Source organism: Drosophila willistoni (genome assembly GCF_018902025.1).
Source record: "Drosophila willistoni isolate 14030-0811.24 chromosome 2R unlocalized genomic scaffold, UCI_dwil_1.1 Seg167, whole genome shotgun sequence".
NCBI classification, from domain to species: domain Eukaryota; kingdom Metazoa; phylum Arthropoda; class Insecta; order Diptera; family Drosophilidae; genus Drosophila; species Drosophila willistoni.
The window spans coordinates 8,323,795-8,347,527 of record NW_025814050.1 but is presented as its reverse complement, the minus strand read 5'-3'; the positions used below and the strand labels follow the sequence as shown (position 1 = coordinate 8,347,527).

The 23,733-nt window shown below is 35.3% G+C and overlaps 1 protein-coding gene across 4 annotated transcripts in view; it reads left to right on the top strand.

The window, feature by feature from the left end:
* Positions 1–22,905, top strand: part of LOC6644456 (LIM/homeobox protein Lhx3) — a 41,775-nt gene extending 18,870 nt beyond the window's left edge. Inside the window, exons 1-7 of one of the 4 annotated variants that reach the window (XM_047010726.1) lie at positions 17,444–17,717; positions 19,425–19,599; positions 19,703–19,914; positions 19,979–20,171; positions 20,234–20,385; positions 20,456–20,650; positions 21,806–22,903. In XM_047010726.1, coding sequence (XP_046866682.1) covers positions 17,609–17,717; positions 19,425–19,599; positions 19,703–19,914; positions 19,979–20,171; positions 20,234–20,385; positions 20,456–20,650; positions 21,806–22,125 — 1,356 coding nt within the window. In that variant the 5' untranslated portion in view covers positions 17,444–17,608 and the 3' untranslated portion in view covers positions 22,126–22,903. Of the gene's footprint in view, positions 1–17,443; positions 17,718–19,424; positions 19,600–19,702; positions 19,915–19,978; positions 20,172–20,233; positions 20,386–20,455; positions 20,651–21,805 lie in introns of those variants that run through there. The other 3 variants (XM_047010727.1, XM_047010725.1, XM_023176609.2) reach the window with 3 other exon arrangements.
* The last annotated feature ends 828 nt before the right edge of the window (positions 22,906–23,733 follow it).

The window sequence follows — 23,733 nt, the reverse complement described above, 5'->3', positions numbered from 1 at the left end:
CAGGAGGCAGCAGGCAAATAAAATGGGCACCAAACGAAGTCGTTAGAGCACCCTTGCTCTACCTTCTAACCACCTCCTCCGCCCATCCCCAAAACCGCCCACACCTAGAACGTTTTGTGCGAGCATCACAAAAAAAAAACACAGAAAAAAGAAAAGAAAATACAAAAATTGGAGAAACAGCAAAGGAAATCACCCCAAGTGTGTATTTTTATAGAGGCCGCAATAAACCTTTTTTTCTTTTGCTTTTTTCTGCCTTGTGAATACGAAAAGGTTGATGAAGTTGCAGTTGAGACACAATACAAAAGAAACGAAAAAAACAACAACAACAGCATCAAGAAAAACGTAAAAGAAAAGTTCTGGCACAACAACTAAGTTCATCATGGCCGAAAAATTTGATACCCTGCATATCAAATATCTTATCTATTCATTTTTCTCAATAAGCTAACTTATCAAATGGCATTTCGACCAAGTCAGTGTTTTGGGACTTGTGTGGTCTAATGCTTAGTTATATTTCAATCTTTCAAAAGAGCAGGCTCGAGGTCATTTTTGGAAAAACAAAGAATAAGCAGGTTGTCTCTATAGCGGTATTTCAAGAACTACCAAGTTGTCTTATCAGCAGACTTTGCTAACTACTTCAGAATTACAAGGCCATACCACTATTTCAAGATTAAAACCAGTTGCGAATTGTAACGAAAGAAGGCAAGCATAGATGACAACTCCAAAGTTCACTTTTTGTTTTCATATTTAATTTCAATAATTCTTCGTGTTATCTCAGAATAATTAATAGAATAGTAACAATTTTATAAATTATCCCTTGACTTTAAATTATTTAATAATGTGTATACATATTTAACTTTTTTTTTAAATATATGTACATTTAATTATAAGAGCAATTACAAAATAGAAAAATTGAATATAGAAATCAAAGAAAAACATTATAGGAAATTAAAAATAAAATTTTAATTAAAAATTAAATTGAATTTTCAAAGTTTCAAATTATTTGAAATACTTTTCCAAAAAACAATTCATTTTATTATTAACACTTTCCATTTTATATTTTATGTTTTCTATGTTATATAATACCTAACGGTTATGTAATCATTTTGAAATTCAGTATTATTCATAGCAGCGTTATGAAAAAATTCTGTTAAAACTATAACAGAGATCAGAGTTAAGAATTCCTACAATAATTTTTCAAGAAATAACCGATGAGACCTTTGAAAAACTCAACGATAATAACAAGATTAATACTTTCACAGATCTTATAAAATTTTTCTTATGTAACCTCGAAAATGCAAGCTCCTATATTTTAAAATTTTGGTATAATTCAAAACGGATTTCCACAAATTGCATTTAGTTTTCCCAATGGATCTTATAGTTTATCCCTCCGCATCTGTCATAATATACTCAAATATAAATATACCTCTTTCGGGTCAAGAGAATAACAAGAGACTAAGAAGAAGAAGAAGAAGAAGTAGAGTTGTCCATAACCATAAAGGAGGCTCAACGAAGTAGGTCCGATTGATGGGGCACCACTATACATAGAGAAAAGAAGAAGAAGAAGGAGCAGCGGCACTCAAAATTGGAAATGTGATGTGATGGTCCTTTGCCTTGGTTTCATTTCTAAGCATTCTGCCTTCTGCCTTCTTTTATGCGCTATATATACGACAATACGACATGGGCTTGGCATGTCGCAGTCGTCGTCATCCATTCTCTGGGTAGCCCTACCCCCACATTTTTACCCCGTCCCCGCCTTCCCTTGGTCTTTATTCAGTTGTTTTTGCCATTTTATAGCTCCGGTCAAGGGTGCCTCGTCTGCTGGTCAGCTTGCAGCTCGGACTTGACGCTTGAATGGCTGCCAACGAGTGCGCGCTCTTTTGTTTGCCAACAAAAAAATAAAAAAAACTAGGAAAAAAAGCAAAACTGAATGCTTTTTGCCAAAGTAGCCAAAAGCCAGCGTAAAAAATGGAAAATACCGAGAAAATAGAAAATAGAAAATAGAAAATGTGTGTAGCGGCACGGGGTCCCATTGTTTAATGGCCGTCAGCTGGAATGTGCGCCCATAAATTGAAAAGTTATTGTGTTGCACGGCCCGAAGCTGCTCCGTCAGCCCCTTGGCCCCCGGCTCACTTCTGGAATAAACCCAGCAACCCAGTCTTTTGCATTGTCCTGACAAGCAGCTTGTTGGTTTTGTTTTTCCTCCCGTTGTAGTACTTTTTTTCCGCCTTGGTTTTATTCTTTGTGCCAAGCGCTCAAATTGTTGAAGTAACATATTTGACAGTTAATTTTTGGTTTAAGCGAGACTTTTTTTTACCCCCCCCAACTAACCAACCAACCAACCAACTTGCGGTTGTAGTTTTTCTTTTCGTTAACCACTCAATAAAAAATAATGTGAGTCTGAAATACTTAATCGGCAACTTGATGTGAATTTAATGGGCTAAAGATACAAAATTTGCAAGTTCACACCTGTAAATACATAAAGGATTTGTCTTATCAAGGAAAAGTTGGCAAATTAATTTAAAGTCTTTACTTGAGACTTTTAAAAAAATTATTTACCTGTTTGGATTTAGAGTAAGTTAAAATACAAAAAACACTTACCTTTTTTATGTATTACATTTTGTAAGTATTCAAATATGTCATTTGAAATCGGCTCCAAGGTGATTTATGTCTCAGAAACTTAAATGGAGGCAAAGATATTGAGTTTTGACAATTTCCTCTTTAACAGATCTCTTTGGAAAATGATGTTTGTCTTTTGTTTTAAACTAGCTTTTATAAAGAATAAAATATTGAATAAATTAAGAGAGTGGTTTACATAATCCGTCAGAACTCAACAAAATACTTGAATGGAGTTTATATTTCCATGAAAATGCAGAAAGATAAAAAAATAAGAGAGTCCATAAAAGTTAAGCTTTTCTGAGCAAAAAGTGTTCAATAGAAATTCCATATTCAATAAATCACTTGTTTGCGTATACTTAATGAGACAACATCTTTAAGTTAAGTTACAGCCAACATAAATTAATAATATTTACTGCATTTTTCGATTGATGATTTTAATTAATTGAAAAGAGAACTGGCTACGATTGAGTGCACCGAAAATCATATACCCTTGTAGTTCAAGCCATTTTAAAATCGTAATTTTTTTCAATAAATTTCCTTTAACATGTTTTGTTATTCCAAATGTATTTTACACGATTTTTCTATATTTCTAATGAAATATTTTTCAAAAAAGTTGTCTCTTCGTTCGATGTTTGTCACTGCAACTAAGTATGGGTGTATATGTGGTTCGATCCGATGAATTCTTAAATTTAATCTCAATAAGGTAATAAAATGCTTACCAAGTTTTATTCCAATAATCCTCTATTTGAGGAGTTAAAGTTAATACGCACAGACGGACAGAATGTCAAAGGGTCATGATTCTCACGCTAATCAAGAATGCATATAAGTAGTTTATGGGATCTTCGTCTATGCATTACAAATACCTGACTATTGTTAGAATACTTTCAGCCTGCCATCTCTGTTGATATATTGTCAAGTTCTCTCTTTGTATTTTTCCTTTTCGCTCATGTAGATTTTAATATTGATTGGAAGATACTAATGAAATGTATCATAAACACCTAAAATGTATCCATTCTTTGCTAGGAAAGGTCCCAGGGTTAAAAGTATCAGAAATGGTTGGAAATTGTTTAGACCAATGACAAAAATACAATTACCAATCTACAATTTTAAAAATTTTTACCCACATGACTCCAAACATTGCCTCCTTGTACTACAAAAACTGCTCAAAACTTGTCCAATATGATGGGTGTAAATGTAATTAATTTAATATTCTTTAAGAAAACATAATGTTTCTATATTGTGTTTCTAAATTCAACTGTTCTTAGTTGGAGTTATCTTAACTGGCCACCAGAATAAGACACAAAACAATGAAATAAAGTAAAGGCACTAACCATAGAACACATAGATGGGACAAACTCATGATTTTTTGATTGCAAACGCTAGCCTAGTCATGGAACCCCAGAGAACTTCGGGAAAACCCGAACGCTCTCACTCTCAATGAGAGCGTAAAATGGGGAGAGGGCCAAGCAGCTACGAAAAAATTTCAGTCTAGCACAGACTACCGAACGACGAAGGCAGGCCTACGTCGCTTGTGATTTCGTTCTGTCTATGTATGTGTACACTCGTCGGTACATGCTCAGGCTTCGTAGTGTGTGTGTGACGTGAAGTTGTACAACATCGCATTTCAATAGCTCGCTCGACCAAAATTTTTCATTTTCGACAAAACAGCGGCAATGCGAATAGGATATGCCCCTGTCGAAAGAATATCAAGAAATATTGGCATCAGCTACGTATGTATCCCGGTGGCTGTGCCGATAGAGTGTTTGCTTGGCGATAGGAATGTCGCTGGTTCGAATCCCAACTCGATTATCGTTAACGAAGTTTTTTTTTGTCTATTTTTTTTATTTATATAAAAATAAAAAATAAAAATAAACAAAAGGAAAAAAAAACAAAATGAAAATAAATAAAAAAAAATCAAAAAGGAACAAAATAAAAAATAGACAAAAAAAAACTTCGTTAACGATAATCGAGTTGGGATTCGAACCAGCGACATTCCTATCGCCAAGCAAACACTCTATCGGCACAGCCACCGGGATACATACGTAGCTGATGCCAATATTTCTTGATATTCTTTCGACAGGGGCATATCCTATTCGCATTGCCGCTGTTTTGTCGAAAATGAAAAATTTTGGTCGAGCGAGCTATTGAAATGCGATGTTGTACAACTTCACGTCACACACACACTACGAAGCCTGAGCATGTACCGACGAGTGTACACATACATAGACAGAACGAAATCACAAGCGACGTAGGCCTGCCTTCGTCGTTCGGTAGTCTGTGCTAGACTGAAATTTTTTCGTAGCTGCTTTGCCCTCTCCCCATTTTACGCTCTCATTGAGAGTGAGAGCGTTCGGGTTTTCCCGAAGTTCTCTGGGGTTCCATGACTAGGCTAGCGTTTGCAATCAAAAAATCATGAGTTTGTCCCATCTATGTGTTCTATGGTTAGTGGTAAAGGATTGAATTGACCTACTTACTCTTAATTAAATATCTATCCAATCTTCGCGTTCCAGTAAGAAAATACATTTGAAACCATTCTCAATACTTTTCTTTTTCAAAATAATTCCACTTTACATAAAAAATCCGCTTAAAATTCGCGTTTTCTTAACATGTATGACCATTTATCTACTACCACAATTATGAAATTACAAAAAAGTGTCGCCACAAAACAAAAAGAAAAAAAAGGGCAGTAAAGCTCTCGACAAAAGCTTAATAGGAACACAAGAGTAAATGAAGAGGAACAAGAAGGTGAAACGAATGCATAAAGTAAATTATAATAGGCATAATAAAAATGCGGCCAAAAAGAAGAAAAAACACTCCAAACCAAACCAAGACAAAGCGGAGGATGAGCCAACAACATGTCACAGGGCTTTGTTGGCACTTACTTTGAATGCTTACGGCCGTAAGTGCTCACCGGCCGGAATTAAAAGCAAACGCATTAAAAGGTGCCCAAAAAGACTTTCACCTTGGCAAGAGCCAGGCGTAAGTTAAGCTGGGGCACAGCTGTGTGTATGGTGTACGGTGGCTTTTGGTTAACGGTTTCCTTCGTGCCTTAATATTGCATGAGAGGGCAACAAGAACATACATATATAAGGGGGACGACACAATCCGGGCAACATTTTTAATTATGAAACACTAAAAGTGGCAAAGCCAAAGTGCAATGTGGTAGACGAAGTCAACGAAGACATGGCCATGGATGGAGTTAGGTGGCGAAAGTCGACGACAACGAGGACGGAGAACGACCCATTGCTATTAACTTAAACGCCTCTTTTTGCCGGTTAATGGAAATGAACCTCATGGTGGCAGTGGTTTGGCGCATTGTTGGTGGGAGGAATGGATGGCAGTTATCTTTTGCGTAGGTTAACGGTTGTTCGTGTTAACACGGCCTAATTGTGGAGTGTGGAATGTGTGGAGTAAGTGTGTGGTGTGCCTTGCATGTATATAGGTGAGGCATGGAGACCTTCACTCGGTCTCCACTTAGTCTGACATGAGTTCTTCTAACCATATCGAGTTACTCTCACCTTAATTGCAGGCACGTGTGAGTTATAGAAGTGAGGAGGCCAATGCCAAGTCAAGTGCGCCAGGCAGCAAAGTTGGCAAAGTTGCCGCGACAAAGTAGCAAAGTGAGCCTAAGCCCCGATGACTGCCAGTTTCCACGCTTCTAGTATTTCCATATGACGCGTGGCAAAACGCTCTTGTCGATGACTCGTCATCGTCCACTTAACCATAGGCGATCTTCCTTGCCTAATCTCCCTCTGTTACCCTTGGCTTTGCTTCTCTGGTTACAGTTGGCTTTAGTTTTTATTGCAGCACTTATGTATTAACCAGTCGCTGGTCCACTCCCCTATTTCATTTTGTCTAGGTCCAGGTTCAGGTTCATGACACAATGCAACAGTTGAGCCCGCTGACAATAATTTCTTCCCTCTATAGATGTATTTTTCTCTTGCGTTTTTGAGGGTTGGTCGGTTGAATTGATTAAGGTCATTATGCACTTGGGTAGAGTCTGTCGAGTGACTACAACTACTACTACCACTGCCACTGCCGACTGACACTTAATCCCAGCGGCATAATCAGCAACATATTGTAGCAAAAACTTCTTCAAAGTTAAAATAAAATAAAAAAAAAAGTAGCAGAAATTTTACACCCCATCTTTACGAATGTGTGAGAGAGTGTGTGTGTGTGTGTGAGTGTGAGTGTGTGGCAGGGAGCAAAAGGTTAAACGGCATGGTTGGGACTCTGGAAATTTTATGGCTTACCCATTTTTGTTTAACAATAAACTTGACTGTCTGTCTTCACCTAAAGCCTCATACAGCAAGGGAGAGAGAGGGAGAGAGTTGGATTAGGAACCAGTTTTGGGTGCGCCTCTTTGCTTTTGTATTATTCATGAGGCTCGAACGAAAAGCGAACCCCCAAACAAATTTGATCCTTCCAAAAAAAAAAAGAAAATACTAGCAATAATTTATACGAGCAACTAAAATTCTTTATTTACCCATATGGCAAAGAAATCTTTGTTAAATTTGTTGGATATACCATTCAAAATAAAACCCATGGCAGCAACAAGTGAATGAGACGTAAAAAAAAAAACGGTCTAACAAGGAATAGAAAACAAAAAACCCAAACGAAATTCGAATCAACCTGTCCTATTAAAGGCCTACCCCATATAGATGTAAGTACAATGGTTATACGCCCCTTAAACGCTGCAAATGTTTTTATTACATTAAAAGCATTAACATTAACGGTATGTAGAGCAAGAATACATACATACCAGAGTCAAGACAAAAGTGGCAATACAATGAACGCAACCCAAGCGATCCGGGGGGTGCCCATCGACACACAGACACGCCAATATGTCATCAATGCAAGTGAGTCGCAGTCAGAAAGCTACCACCCGCAACCCTAACCATGGCTGTGTTAACACCCGAGATGTCGAGGACGTTGACGATGACGACGAGGATGTAAGCGAGGACGAGGACAACAGCTTGGGGTTGTGTTTAAATAGAGCGAAGCTATGAATACTTCCTGTGTTTTGTGGGTAATGTCCTCTCAAAACAAACAGCGGGATTTCGTCATAAATGAGCCCGGCGGTCGGTCGGTTGGTCGGTCGCTCTGATCGGATATACTTTGCTTATTTGTATAACCAAGTGGAGTGGCTATTCATACAGTGGGTAATATGATCTATTTGAATTATAACTTAATGATAAAGAAAAATATATTAATTTAAGAATAAATTTTATTAAAGCCTAAAAGTTGCTTATTAAACATAAGGGGCAACCCTTTAAAATAGTGTTGTATTAAGACCTCAAAAACAAGGTCACACATGTGAGCAGTGTTGGTCAACAATTTAAATGAAATATACATATGTATTTCATTTAAAATTTTCGTTTAAATGTTGAAACCACTGTAAAGAGCCCTCGCTTCTGTATTCTTTGGGTTGACTTTGTCGGCGAACCAGCCAGCTCAATGGACGACGTATAACATCAGCCAGGGTTACAGATAGAGAGAGTATGATAGATAAAAAGAGAGGGCAAATTCTTTTTTCTTATTTTTTCTTTTTGGGTTGCCACCCACCTCCCAGTTTGCCCTTAGTTGACTTTGTCGAATTGATTTCGTTAGGGAAACACAACAACAAAAGGCGTCCAGAGACGGAGACACCCTTGAAATGTGCGCTTTCCTTCCTTCCTTCCTTCCTTCGTTCCATTCATTCCTCCATCCATCGTACTTTTACTTGATTCTCGTCGTCCCTTTTGCTGGTGATGTTTCCATTTGTACAAAATAGAGCACTTAACGGGGAAACTGCAAACAAATTATTGCACTTGCTGTCACCAGAGTGTGCCCCGCCCACCGATTCGCATCCATTCGCATGATGCCGCTCTGCATACACTTAAAGGATTACAAGCGGATCTGTCGCTTGTTTGCCGCTAAATGGACGCATTTACTCGCCGACACAGGCGAGAAACAGGCGACACAGAGAGATGGGGCAACGGGGGTGAAGTACGAGCAGGAGGAAGAGAACACAATAGCCGCGCTTTTATGGCCAATGAATAGATGAATGAAATGCATGACAAACTGACTGAATGACTGACTGACTGACTGACTGAGCTGGTGGATGCCATGGAGTTACTTAATGGATTTGGTTAAGTGCTGCATTGACATTTTGATAAATGCTTTGGAACAGATGCGGATACGTTGCGTTTGAAATGGGCGTTGCCTGGGCGCTCCTAGATCCTTGTACTCCTTGTATTCACAGTCATCCTTTTTGGTGGACAACCAAGACGTGGCTTATGATAAATAGTTTTCCCACTTTGAAGCCCAAGTAAGAGAAACCCATCCTAAGCATAGATAAGCAGAGCGTAAAAAGCACTTACCTCCCTCCTTCCACTCTTCCCTACCAACAATCCTTATTTCTCCTGCTGCTGTTGGAATATATTAAGCAGGAAAATCTGCCTCGAGGTGCCTAATTACTCTATTTGTATTGAGATTACAATATCTTTGAAAAGCTAAAATAAAAAAATGTTGATAAAAAAGTGTGTTTTTTTTCAAATAGAAAAAAGCGAAACAAAAACTCGTCTAAAAAAACTGTCATCAATAATGAAAATTTAATATTTATATTGACATTTGTTGCATTCATTTATAGACCAATGAAACAATCATTAAATAAAGAAGCGTGAATTATAGGGATAATAGGCGAGAAGTTTTTTTTCTCTTTTGAAAAGATTTCTACGTTTTGAATCTCCCTAATGAAGGGATGAAATTTTAATTTTGTTTTCCATGTTCACAGATTTTATTTAATTTATTTTCTAAACTGATGTAATCCCTATTATTTTCAATCCTTAAAAAAAAATAAAATTTGAAAATTTGCGGACCAAATTAGAGATGTAATATAATGAGCGAAACAATGGCAGATCTAGGTATATGAGTTTTGGGAAAGGAAAAGTATGCCTTAGGCGGGCGATTCGAGAATTCATTTTTCGTTTCTAGCAGGATATATCGAAGTCGGTGTATTACTTACTGTATTGAGATAAAAAGTAGAGATGAAAAGAAAGTTGAGAAATTACCATCCTTGAAGTCCTTTTCGTTTCAAATTGTTATCGTATTGTTATTAAGACAAAGTCAAAGTTATGGAACCCCAAAAAACTTCTCTTACATTCAAAACTTACATCATGTAATATAATGCTAAAATGTCATATGAATGAAATACCTCAATTAGGACGAATATTTTGCAACCCTAAAATTAAAGAGTGACTTTTTCTCTAACCACAAAAACCATCAGAATGACTTATCCCTCACCCTTGATAACAAAAAGCCGAGTGTCAATTTTATTGTATGTTTTTTCTTTTTTTTTATACTTTTCTATGTAGTTGGCCTCAAATGGCAAAACTTTTTGTAATGTTGTTTTTTGAAGTGCCTCTAATTAGATAATATGCGGCCTCGTTCCGAATAAAGTTACCAAAGTTCGTGCAGATGACGCCGACGCTGTCGACGTGGCCGCCGCCGTGGTGGTTTCCTATGCAAAGTGACGACGCGTGCAATGGGCTCTGCCCAAAACCCCAGCCCCAACCGCCCCCGTCCACAGGTCTCATCCTCGAAAAATAATCGCATAAAACAGGGGGGAAAAAAAAGAACGAAAAATGGAAAATGTACAAAAAGGCAAAGTTAAGTCAAAAAGGCAAGAGCATAAAAAGAAAAAGAAAAAAAAACACACTGTGCGCCAGAGCCAGAGCCATTTCCACCGCCACCGTCAACCACGAGCAATTTGAATCCTAATGGATGCGTGCGCCATGGCCAAACGACTGGCACGCACGCGATGAGGCCACAGCTGGCCCAGCACTATGGATTGCGGCTCTGACTGTGCCCCTGGTGTAGGTGTAAAGTTCACGTGTGCCCACTTACCAAGCCCACTCTGGTTCTGAGTCTGAGTCTGGGTCTGGGTCTGCTCCTCCCCACTCGTTTTATTAATGCTTTTGGAGTGCTTTCAATATTTTATCGCGCATTTTGTGTCTGTATGCCCATCGGTTTCCGGCTGGCTTCTGGCGCAGGACATCGTTGTTCGTATATGTATCTATCTATCGGCCTTCCTTGTTTTATTTTTTTGCTTTACCCCTTTTTTCTTTTGCCTGTCTGGAGAGTGCATCGCGAGCGTTGCGTAATAACTTTTAGTTGGTCACTTTGGCTTCGCCACCATTTCTATTTCTATTTATTATGATTATGACTTTGAGCTGGTGCGGGGCTGTTCGTGAGGTGACTCTTATCTAAATGGGTCTTTTGTTTGGTTTCGGTTTTTTTCTTTTTTTTTTTTGCTGGCTAATGGTACTATATGTATGTATGTATATATGATTTTCTGGTTGATTATAGGACTCTTCTGACTGAAATGGAGTTGTCAACCCCAAACAAAATGATTGGAGGATCCCTTGACTCTAATGTTTACATATGTATTTAGGGTTAAGCAATTAAGTTGTCAATCTAATTACTAGAAATTATTGAACAGATGTCAGCAATTGAGTTACGAGAGCAGATTACGTGTCTATTAAAATAACATAACCCTCAAGGACAGAGGGAAGGATACATTTGTTTATTTATTTTATGACAAGTTCTTTTTATGTACTACATTATTATGTGTTCAATAAACAATCAATCAATTTAATAAATAAAGTAAATTATATAGTCACTTGAATATTTTTCTACTTAAAATACTGTGAGTACTGGAGTACAATTTTAGTATATTATTAAGATGAAGAGATTTAACTAAACTTTCAAGCTTTTTTAATGCAGAAATCTAATAATATATATGAATATATATACAGATCTAAATTACATCTCATAGATTAAATTTTAAATAATTTTAAAATTTTAAATAATAGATTGGATTTGTAATAATTTTTTTAAACCTTTTTATGGACAGTTTTTCAAGTTTTCAACTTAAGACGTAATTGTATAAGGGGATCTCTCCGTACTCCTGAATTGCTACATTAAAACTATCATATTTTATTTTAAAATCATAGTTTCCAAGTTGAGTAAAACCAGGCAAAAACTATTTCGATAAATTAGTAAGAACCTGCTTCTCTTTTGTGCTGACTACGATCTAAAATCTTATATATTCTTAAGCCTTATTGTCTGCAGCAGACTAATCAGTTTCGACTGACGTCAAAAAAGGTCAAAATATAGCCATATTGTATGCATATAACTTATATAACTAACTAAATTTATAACTAAATTTAAAAAAATGATCTTTATCTAAACAAGCTGTATAACCAAGACTAGTTTTTGCATCGAAATTGAGTAAATTTGTAAGCAAGTTAAAACCAAAAGGATTTTAAAAATTCATAATTTATTCTCTTATTTTGCTCTAACCGCAATACAAATTTATATATGGGCAATCCTCAAGAAAAGTCTGTATTTGTAGCGTCCGAATTACATACTTCGTTGCTTTTGATTTTCTAGAAAATTAACGCTTGTCCAATATTAAATTTGCACCAACTATGATACTATTTAATAGCTGTAAGTTTTGCCTATAGGGTGAAGTGGTATATTAAGGTCACCAAAATGTATGGCAGAAGGAAGATTTTACGACCCCATAAAGTATGTACATATGTACATTTATTCTTGATCAGCATCATCAGCAAAACCGGTCTAGCCATGTCCGTCTGTCCGAATGAACACCTAGATCTCGAAGACTATATAAGCTAGAGACACCAATTTTGGTATATAGCCTCGTACAGTATGTAAAGTGATCAAACTTATATCAAATTTTTGCCACGCCTCCTTCCGCCTTTGCAATTTAAGCAAAAAAGTTTTTCTCAAAGACTATTTTAGCTAGAGACATTATGTTTGGTATGTAAAGGCGCAGATTTTGTAAGTGAAATTTTGCCACGCCCCGTATTTGTAAAACTCCACGATCTCCCGTAATTTACTACCTTGTGAAACCAAATTTAGCATAGTTAAATTTATTATTAATATCCATCGGCCTAAAAATAGCAGAGTTATGAATAAAACGTTTTCTCAATAGGCAGGAGTTGATCGTTGGCTGGTCAGGGTGCTCCTATGTATGTATGTGAAAAGCATCTGAACACAATTTTAAATAAAAATACATGAAGGCATTTAAATATATATTTGTTTTAATAGTGCATGGTATACCTAAGTTGGCAAGTCAACTTACTTACTTACTTTATTCAAAATAAAAAGGTGTTCTGATATTGAATTTGTTTTACTTTGAATATCAAGTTCGACATTAGGGAATTGCCCATATCCACATATATATGTATTAGTTGGACTTAGTCTTTTAAAAATATTGAAATGAAACTTTATAATGCTTGCATATTTTGAATTTTATTCATTATTTTAATCAACATCGAGTCACTGTAAGAAGAAAAATCTATATTTGAGTTTTAAAAGGAAATATATATGAAAAGTTATTTTGCTTTTTTAAGGAAAAAAACCTCTTTATAATGGAAATGTTCATCGAATGCATATGGCAAAACCATTTTTGTATTTGTGTTTCGTATCTATTTTTGTGGTGAAAGTAAATAAAATCCCCTAAAGCTATCAGAGGTACATATTGTCATAGAAAAAAAGACATAGAGAAAAGAGCTCGAAAAGTCAGATGGGAAAATTTGCATGGCTGCCGTAGGCACAATGACAACGGAAAATGGCGGCTTTGGTAGCAATCGAAGGCTGAAGTAGAATTTATGTTGTAAATTGCGTGTACGTTGAACAAGTTGAAAGAAGGCATACATACACACACACACACACAGACGTACACAGAGGCAGTGGCAGACTTACATTTGAATGTGTGTAAGCATTATCTGGGGACCAGAACTCTATGTTGGTTGAATGAGCTTAAATCTGCTGGCAACCTGGCAAAGGTAGCCCGAAAGCACGGATTATATTCGGTAGAGCCAAAAGCTGCTCTTTCTTATGATGCTTTGTGTGAGTGTGTGTGTGTGTATGTATCTCTCTCTCACTTACTCTCTCTCTCTCTCTCGTTCACTCTCTCTCTGTGGCAAAAGGAAATATTAAAGACAGTCTCTTCAAATATTCATATAGCCATCCCAAAACAACGCCACACAAAAGAAGCCAAAAGCAGAAGAAGAATTGTAAGCTCTGACATACTGTAGGTGGACAGAAGGCAGTGCAGCTTGTTGCATAATCGGACGAAACACTCATCAAGCGTCGAGAAGAAACATATACATAGCTTGAAGTCGGGGGTAGAATGAAGCTAGGGCGATGGTCAGGACAAGTCACAACAAAATAGCCATGCCTTTTGCACAACCAAGTGCTCCTCCTTCTTTATCTTGTGTCAAATTCACTTGGGCTTTGGCTTGTCGTGTTGCTCGCTCCGCTTGGCGTTAAAACTTGAAAGCGCTGTGCGCTCTTTCTTTCTCTCAAACCCACTCCCTCACTCTCTCCCTCTGTCTCTCCCTCTCTCTTTTTGCTGCTTTTGAGCTTATATGCTTTTAGTTTGCTTTTTTGGTTTTATAAGGTTTTTTTTTTTTACTTTCGGCCATATGGCTCCAACAGTGTGTAGATTATTGTTGTTTTTGTTGTTTTAGCCCATATGGTAACCATTCTTTGCACAACAAAGTATTTAGTACTCTCTGTGCATTAAATTTTCAACAAAATGGTGAAAATTTAACATTTGCTACAAAATACGCTTAAAAGTATGCTATGAAAAATGCGTAATTCCAGAAATCAAATGCAAATTGGAAAGTTAAGCAAACTAAAGTAAATAAATAAAAATGGAATATATTTCCACATTAATACCTTGTAATTTAATCAAGTTAACATCATTATTTCTATGCATTCCACTTTTTTTTGAACAATTTTACTTTAACTCGCTTTTTGCATAATCTTTTCACATTATCCAAATGACGGTTAAATTTATTAACATTTAAAAGTTTCCTTAATTGCTTTTCAAAAATTAATGCATTTTTGCATTGATTCGACATAAAAATCAATCGATATTTGGTGAGTAGGTCACCGAAATATTTCCATTGAATAAAGGATTAGTAAACAAAAATTTACGATTTTTCTTACCAACACAACTGCTATGTTGAATTAAGAACACGATTTGAGATTACCCTATTGAAAGACAGAAAGTAATAGATTAAGGTATGCAAAAATATAACAGAAAAGCCATCTTCTGATGGTTTAATTATAAATTTTCTTGCAGTGCATAATTGTAAGATCTAATCGTCGTACAGGCAGGCAAAAGATGCTGAAAAAGAGTTGGAATAGTGTAAATGATTTGAACTTTCTTGTTTGATGCCGGCTATAAACAAATTGATTAAAAGAATTTACCAATTTCAATAAATTTACCTTATTATCAGATACAATGAAAATCGATTATAACGATCGAATATTGTTGGTCCTCATTAATATCGTTATAGCTGGTATCGACCGCATTATTTTTACATATAAACAGAGTACTTATTATTATTGTCTATTAAGTTTAAGTTTTAAGTTGTTATGGTCAACTATTGTTCAACAACTCTTATTGCTTTTTCTGTATTTGTATTTTTTCAATGCTTTTTGGACATTTTGGAAGTCTTTTTTCTCAAAAGTTATTAGATATAGATTCATTTACCAATATATTGAGTGGCAAATCAGTTGCACAACAGAAAGAATTTACGTATTTATTGTACAATTTAACAACTTTGCAGTAATTTATGTGGCGTCTGATATCTTTTTCCGGAGACATGAGTAGTACCGTTAAGGATTAACATTAATTATAGGTTTTATTTTATATGATAATTACGTTTTAAATACCTATAGTAAGTGATTGAGTTTCGTCTTTGGGTTTTTATAGGAACTTCTACTTAACTCTTTATTCCAACTTCTTCTCGTCGTTGGCTTATCGCTTTTGAGGGTCCCTCGTCGCCAGTTTTGTGGATCACTTGCCACATCGTCGTTTAACAGCTGTACTAAGTGGTTTGGCTATTCGGTTTTACCAGACATATAAACATATAAATAATAACTTTGCAAATGGGATACAAGAATTGGGGATTTAATTTCCAAATAAGTATTAGATTAACAAATTTCTTAAGCTCCCAAAACGACAAATATAATTCTAGAGACAGACTTTTCTTGCGTTTCATTTATAAAACCCCTTTTAAAGCATTTCTTTGGTTGAATAATCTTTAAAAAATGTTCCATTTTCTAAATGTATTTATTCTTTCTATCTGTTTGTGTAATCGGCCATGACAAAAAATCGCATTTATAAAAAAAAAAGAAATTAAAAGCGAAAAAAAAACAAAAACACATTGAAGTCAGTCTGTCAGGTTTGACAACAATAAAAATCCTTTAAAGCGGTCAACGTTCGATGTTAAATATCAATGTATGCACATGTTTATATGTATCTGTGTTTGTGGGTGTGTGTAGTGGGTGTCGGAATTTGTGTGTGGGAGGGAGGGAGGCACGCACATTTTTGGCGTTGAAAATGGCCAAAAAGTGCAAAAGAGGTCCAACACTTTGCTGCTCATAAGCGTCTGTTGGGAGCCAAACTGACTGAATGGCCAACTGACGGACTGCCATGGTCTCTCTATCTCATCGTCTCTCTATCTGTCTGTCTGTCTGTCTATTTTGGTTGGACATTTTGAGTGGGTTTCGGCGGCAATTGAAATAAATTTCTGTTGCGCAGACGTTGTTGCTCTCCTTGATCAGCCGGTCAGCAATTTAATGGCTTTAAGGTCATTTTACAGTTACGAAACAATGACACAACAATAAGCAATGGCAGCCAAGTGCACACACACACACACACACACACACACACACACATACACACAAACAAAAGAGAGTGGAAAATGCACTACATTTATGTGTATAATTTTGATACAGAAATTCCCCAAACGAGTTTCTTTCTCTGTGTGAAGAAGGAGATGAGCTGGCAAGAGTGAGAGCCAAATAGAGCAGACTGTTAGAGTGAGTGGCGAAGAAGGAGAAAAAAACACACACTCAAACACACACACACACATAAGAAAGAAAAAGTCAAAAGCTGAAAGAGCTTTTTCAGAGACCACTCCCCGAAAACTGCAGGCAACGTTGACGCACACAACAAAACAACCAATCCCAGGCACAAATACACAAAAAGAAAAAGAAAACTCACACACACACATACACACAAAGAGAGAGAGAAAGAGAGAGGCACACTCACAGATATAAAGTGTTACAATGCAATTTCCCCGCTCTTTGTTGTTGCTGTTGTTGGGCGACCAACCCAAAACTCAATTGTTGAGGCATAGACAAAAAAAACCAAAACCCAACAACAACAACAACAACAAAGAAAAACGAAAAAGCCCAAAAACTCTGGAAAACTGGCACAAACCAAAACTCAAAATCTATGAGCAGCAGCAACAACAACAAAAGCCTCTTTTTAGCTAACTGGCACAGGGTGCAGTCAGCTCAAATTGTATTTCATGAAGCTTTCCAATTGGAAGTGCAGCCTGATTTCTAAGGGTTGGGCTGAGATTATGTCAGCAGCAACACTCGCAGCAACAGCAACCCCAAAAATATATATTTTATCTGCCTGCCCTCCAGTCCAGTCCGGAGTCGCTGGGTTCGTCAGTTGCCTTTCAGTTGCTTTCCAAGCGTCGACGTCGCCGCACTTGCCCACACGAGTAGTTACCGCTCGGTACGACGCGTCGTTCTGGTTCGGCGTCACGACGACGACGAAGACGACGGTCACTCCCACTGCTGCACTCTCTGAAAACTGTGATAACGGTACAACAAACAAATTTCCAAACGTGTTAACCGTTCATCCGTCGGCAACTAAAACCACAAAATAGAAAAATAAAAAAGAATAAAAAAAAAACGCAAAAATTGTAGAGAAAAAATATATAATAAATTTAAGTGAAAATGTGAAATCGAATTGAAGTGAATGTGTTAAATTTAAAAGAAACAAGAACTCCATCCCCGGCCCCCCGCCCACCTAAACTTCGGGGCACTTGCTTTTACTTACACTGGGATTATATCGGAAATTCTTAATTATATTTAGCAATCAGGCATGGAACTTTTGAAGCTAATGATGTTCAAAAGTGACTTTCTGTCCAATGGCAAATGTGATGATCGTGTACCGCCAATCAATTTGAGTCAATTGCCAGAATTTCTATTATGTAAGTTCTCACATTTGGAGAAAAAAAAAACTGACAATAAGAGAGAAATTTAATTCTCAACTCTATTTACAAAAACCAAAAATGTTTAAAGAAGCTGCAAATCAAAACTGAGAAACTATAGAAACTATAAAAATTTAATCGTTTAGGTTTTCGTTAATTTAAGCTGTCACTTTCAAATTGATTACTTAAACAAATCTATTTAAATTTAATGCAAAATTGTGTTTTCTAATATGTTGAATTAACTTTGGTTTAAAAAAAATTATATAAAATTCTTTACGATACTAAATTATGATGTCTCAACACACTTAAAAGAATCGTTTACCCTTTATGGTGTCTCTACACACTTAAAATAACTTAAAAATTTTCTTTAAAAAGAATTTTAAAAGATTCTCTCTTTATCATAGCAAATAGAGCTGGAAAAAAAATTTGAAATCGTATTTCTTGTATTTAACTGAAAATTAATAAATTTAAATAAGCAAACATTTTTGGATTATTCAATATAGGATTCCATAGTGGTTCACTTTTCATTGCCAATCGCAATTAAATTTGAGGAAATTGTATTGAAATTTTGTGACAATTTAAAATCGCTTTCATTTCCTTATTACATTAACAACTTTTCTATTAATTTGTGTACCCTTTAGAGAATGTACATATATATTATATAAATTGTCAAGTTCTCTATTTAATCGTCTACCCTTTAGGCAAAGTATTTCATTTTAAGATAAAGGACAGGATCGCGAGCCTGTTTTAATTTATCTCACAATTAGAAGGGCACTTAATTTTTTTTCACTTAAAAAACAACTTGGATAATTAATCGTTTTTAGGCTTGAAAACAGTTTGGAAAGGAAAAGAAACCTTCTATATTTGGTCGAAAAACCTCAAAGTTCTTGGAATTGCAAGGCCAAATTGCATTTAAAAAAATAAAACGAGTTTTTGAAATAATGCTTTATATTACTTATGTATATCTCAAAATCTACTAGCAGAATATGTTCTAAAACATATGTGCTTACGCTTTAAAATCTACTAATTGAACTTGTTTAAGAAACTCACACTAAACGACATCGTTTAAATTTAAAATCAATGCCTAGGAAGGAATTTACAACAAAAAGTAAATGAATTGTAATATATGTAAGACATACCCAAAGTTATGCAACTAATTATGAGGTGTCAATAATTTCCTAGTGAGAGATTATAAAGTTTCTCTTTGGATTCACAATTTGAATTTAATTAAATGTCCTGTATATTTGGCCTACAATTTGGAAATTATATTTGAAGGAGTTGGCTTACAAGGCAGCAAGCCTAAGTCAGATGGTCTAATATATCATTATATCATATATCATATATAATTTTTCTCATCTTATAGTTTTACCTATTCCAAAAAACCGATTAAAATTCATTTATTTAACCAAAATCAACTAATATAAAAAGGAGGGTCGAAATTTACCTAGATATTAATTTTTTTGTGCTATATAGGCACTTTTTAAATAGACGACAAATCAGTTTCAATTTACGAAATCAAGTAATTAACAAAATAAAAAAAATAAAAATTGTTTTGAATTGATTTTGTTGGGAAACGATTCGTAATGTTCAGCTCTGAATTTAATAACGAAAATTTTTTAGAAATTATAGGTAGCCAGTGAATTTTTTGCATTATTTAATGGATTATTAGATTAAATTTATATGATGTTTGATCTTTGTAAATTGCAGCTACAATACCAAAGTGTGGAGGCTGTCACGAACTGATCCTGGATCGTTTCATATTGAAGGTGCTGGAAAGGACGTGGCATGCCAAATGCCTGCAATGTAGTGAGTGCCACGGCCAATTGAATGACAAGTGCTTTGCCCGGAATGGGCAACTCTTTTGCAAAGAGGATTTCTTCAAGTAAGTAAATTTCTCAAACTGTTTGTATTGTGTCGGCCGCAATGTCGGCCAGTGGTGGCAATTACTGGTTTAATGATAATCTCCCATCTCCGCCAATGTTTGGGTCGAACAGACGATATGGTACGAAATGTTCCGCTTGTGATATGGGCATACCACCAACCCAAGTGGTACGAAGGGCCCAGGATAATGTATATCATCTGCAATGTTTTTTGTGTGCCATGTGCTCGCGAACCTTAAACACGGGCGATGAGTTCTATCTGATGGAGGATCGTAAATTGATCTGTAAGCGAGACTATGAGGAGGCCAAGGCAAAAGGTGGGTCAATTATAAAAATTCTATTTATATCTTTTCAAACTTATGATAATTTCAACTATCATAGGTCTCTATTTGGATGGTTCATTGGATGGGGATCAACCTAATAAGCGTCCGCGTACCACAATAACCGCCAAACAGTTGGAAACTCTGAAAACCGCCTACAATAATAGTCCAAAACCCGCCCGACATGTACGTGAGCAATTGTCCCAGGATACGGGTCTGGATATGAGAGTGGTTCAAGTCTGGTTCCAAAATCGGTAAGTGAAATTTTTAAACAAAACGAAAACACTTTCTTAACTTTTCTTAATTACCATCGCAGACGTGCTAAAGAGAAACGACTGAAAAAGGATGCAGGTCGTACACGATGGAGTCAGTACTTCCGCTCCATGAAGGGCAATTGCTCACCGCGTACGGATAAATTCCTGGATAAGGATGAGCTGAAAGTTGACTACGATAGTTTCAGTCATCATGGTAGGCGAAGAGTTTACAATTCAATGAATTAATTAGTTTTAACTAATGTGTTTACACAATTATCGCACAGATCTAAGCAACGACAGCTATAGCACTGTCAATTTGGGCCTAGATGAGGGAGCTTCGCCACATAGCATACGTGGCTCCTATATGCATGGCAGCTCGAGTCCTTCGCAATATCCTCCAAGCAGTCGGTCGCCACCCCCCGTTGGTCCAGGACATACGTTCGGTTCATATCCAGACAATATTGTTTATACTAATATCGGTAAGTAGAAGAAAAGTTGTTTTTAATGTCAAGAGGCCTTGAATATCTTTTGAATCATTGTTCCTTTGAAAACTGTTTCAAATTAGTTGTGTTAGTTAATCTAAGCTTACAGCATAATAAAAATACAAATATCAAATTTGATTAAAGTTTAATAGGAATCCATCTAAATAAGAAATCAAATTTATATTATTAACAAACAATTCCTCTCTCTGAAATTTAAAAAGTATTTTCGCACATTTTGTTAATGCTTTACAAGTGTCAATTTCATTCCAAAAGATCAGCATAGAAAATATTTTTCAAGTTTTTATTAAAGACTTGCCATCAGTTTGCAATTTTATATTTAATAATTAAGTCGTGAATATTATGATTTATATATTCAATATGATTAACAAAAATTTAAACAATCGAAAGCCCTTTAAAGTTGTATAACACCTGTGAAACATTTCTAATGAAGGTCCTTGTCAAATCATAAAAAATCATAAAAAATCAATTCGAACTAGAGATATGAGTTTAATTTCTATATGTTAAATTAATTAACATATTTGATGGTTTTTAATAACACAAAACAAAGAAACAATTTATTTCAATAAAAAATTTTATTAATTTGATGGAAATAAGAGTTTAAAATTAAATGAATTAATGAGTTTCAACTTATGTGTTGAAGACTATTAATTTTTTACAATCTTATGCATATGATAAGATATCACATACACTTCAAAATGAAGGGATATACATACATATGTACATACATACATACATATCCCTGTTTTTGAGAATTTATTGATTTTAATTTTATGATCAACTTTGCTCAATAATAAACGTATGAACAAAAATATACAACTTTTTAAGTTTTTTCCTCCTTTCTCAGTAAAATTGTTAGCACTATAAGTTTTCTCTAGTATAAAATGACATTAAACCTGAGATACATAGCTAATTTGAATTTGCATCAAGCCATTAAATATGAATTCGAAATAAAATATACAAGTTCACAAAAACTAAAAAAAAATAAACCAGTTTAGCTCTGCAATGTTAAAAGAAACATTTTATGACATTGACAGTTTAAAATATAATTACAGTTCATATGAATTTATTAATAAATTTCAGAAAATATGATAAATAATAATCATCTCTTTTTTTTTGCAATTTTCTTTATAGATCATGCTGTGGGTTCCAATTTGCATGCCAGTAAAACACATCAGCGTCTGCACAGTAGCAACAATGTATCGGATTTAAGTAATGATTCCAGTCCCGATCAGGGCTATCCAGATTTTCCACCCAGTCCTGACTCTTGGCTGGGTGACTCTGGGAGTACGAATAATACAAGCAACAACAACAATAACACTGCGAACAACCACAACAACAACAATAGCAGTGGTGGTGGTGGCGGCAGCGGAGGTGGAAGTGGGAGTGGCAATGGTGGCGCTGCATCCTCAGCCGTTCCTAATCCTTCTTCAACGCCCGGAGTACATTACTGATACTCAAATATACTTTTGCGTTATTTTGAGATGCAATCGCAGAATTTGTTGCTGGCAGCTGCACATCAACAACAGTTGCAACAGCAACAGAAGCAACAGCAACAACAGCAGCAACAGCAACAAAAGCACCACAAAACATAGCAGATTCGATTTGTTTATGCACTAAGCCTTTTACTTAAAAAACCTAAAACCAAAAAAACAAAAACCTTAACACAATTTGCTCAAAATCCTTTATTTCCCTAAGTTAACCCCTAAAAGGATTCACACTAACTAGCTTGAGGTTACGCCCCCAAGGAACATGGCTTAAGCGTTAAACTATATATCGCAAAAAAAACACACACTTTTTTGTAACATTTTTAACCTTGATATTTTCATGTAAATATTGTATATTTGTGTATAGTGAAAAGCGGAAAAATGATAAGAAAAATGGAAAACAACCAACAACTAAAACTGAATTTTAAATTAAATTAAGTCTGTATAGCATCAAATCCGGGCACGATATATATAAATCCCAAAATGCCCCACCACAAAAAAAAATAAGATAAACCCAAAAAAAAAACCAACAAAGAAAACAAGTTATTTATTGCTTTATATAGGAATACAAGAAAATTACATAGGAGAAATATCAATTACGAAAACGTGATGTCGTATTTATATCTAAAATAACAAAGAAATACCAAAAAATAAAAAATAAAAAACAAAAACGAAGAATTCAACCAAAATAGAAATGTCAGTAATGAAGAAGCAACTAAACATAACAATGCGATGAAATAAATTACTATTTGACACATAAGAATAAAAAAAAACAACACAAATTGTTAAAAAAAAATATGAAATGTTTTTTTTGTAAAAATAGAAAAATCTTACAGTAATTGGCAGTGGGAAATTGGATTCTTTTAAAAGACTAAAATGATTAACGGGGAGCTAAGAAGACTCCTTTCCAAAAGGTTTTCAGGGCAAAAATGGAACAAGCAAAATCTGAGTCATTTTTACTTATTTCACTCATAATAATGTATTCAATTTTAATGCAATGAGGTAAGAAATCAGACTAATTTAAGGTTTTTTTGGAGTACACTCCCGGAAAGACCTAAAATATACATTTACTAACTACAATGTAGCTAGACCAGATCATTAATATGACCAAATATTGATTCTTCGTTGCTATAAGATATATATCGCAAATACAAGCGGAACATTCAATCTTTAGCCGCCTTTATCTATCTATCTTTGGATCCTACTCTTTATATCAGATAACGAACTAAAGGCAAGTAATATCCCATTGGAGGTTGTTTAATTTGCATTAAAACCTAAAAACTAAAAATTTGGCTTATTTCGAAAAAAATTTTTACTAATTCTGTTTTATCTTCCGTAACTAGATCAAATTTTGACCGATTTTAAATACTTATTAAAATGGCAAACAAACTAAAAAGCGGTTTATAAGTGGACAAACTACAGTCGAAAGAAAATATATAGAATTATTGTTATGAAATATTTCCAAAAATAGATAATCAGTACTCACATACAAACATACTTTGCTTCATCATCAATCATTACTAAATGAATGCATACCTGAGGAGTGGCTGACATCAACCAGAACATCTGAAATTA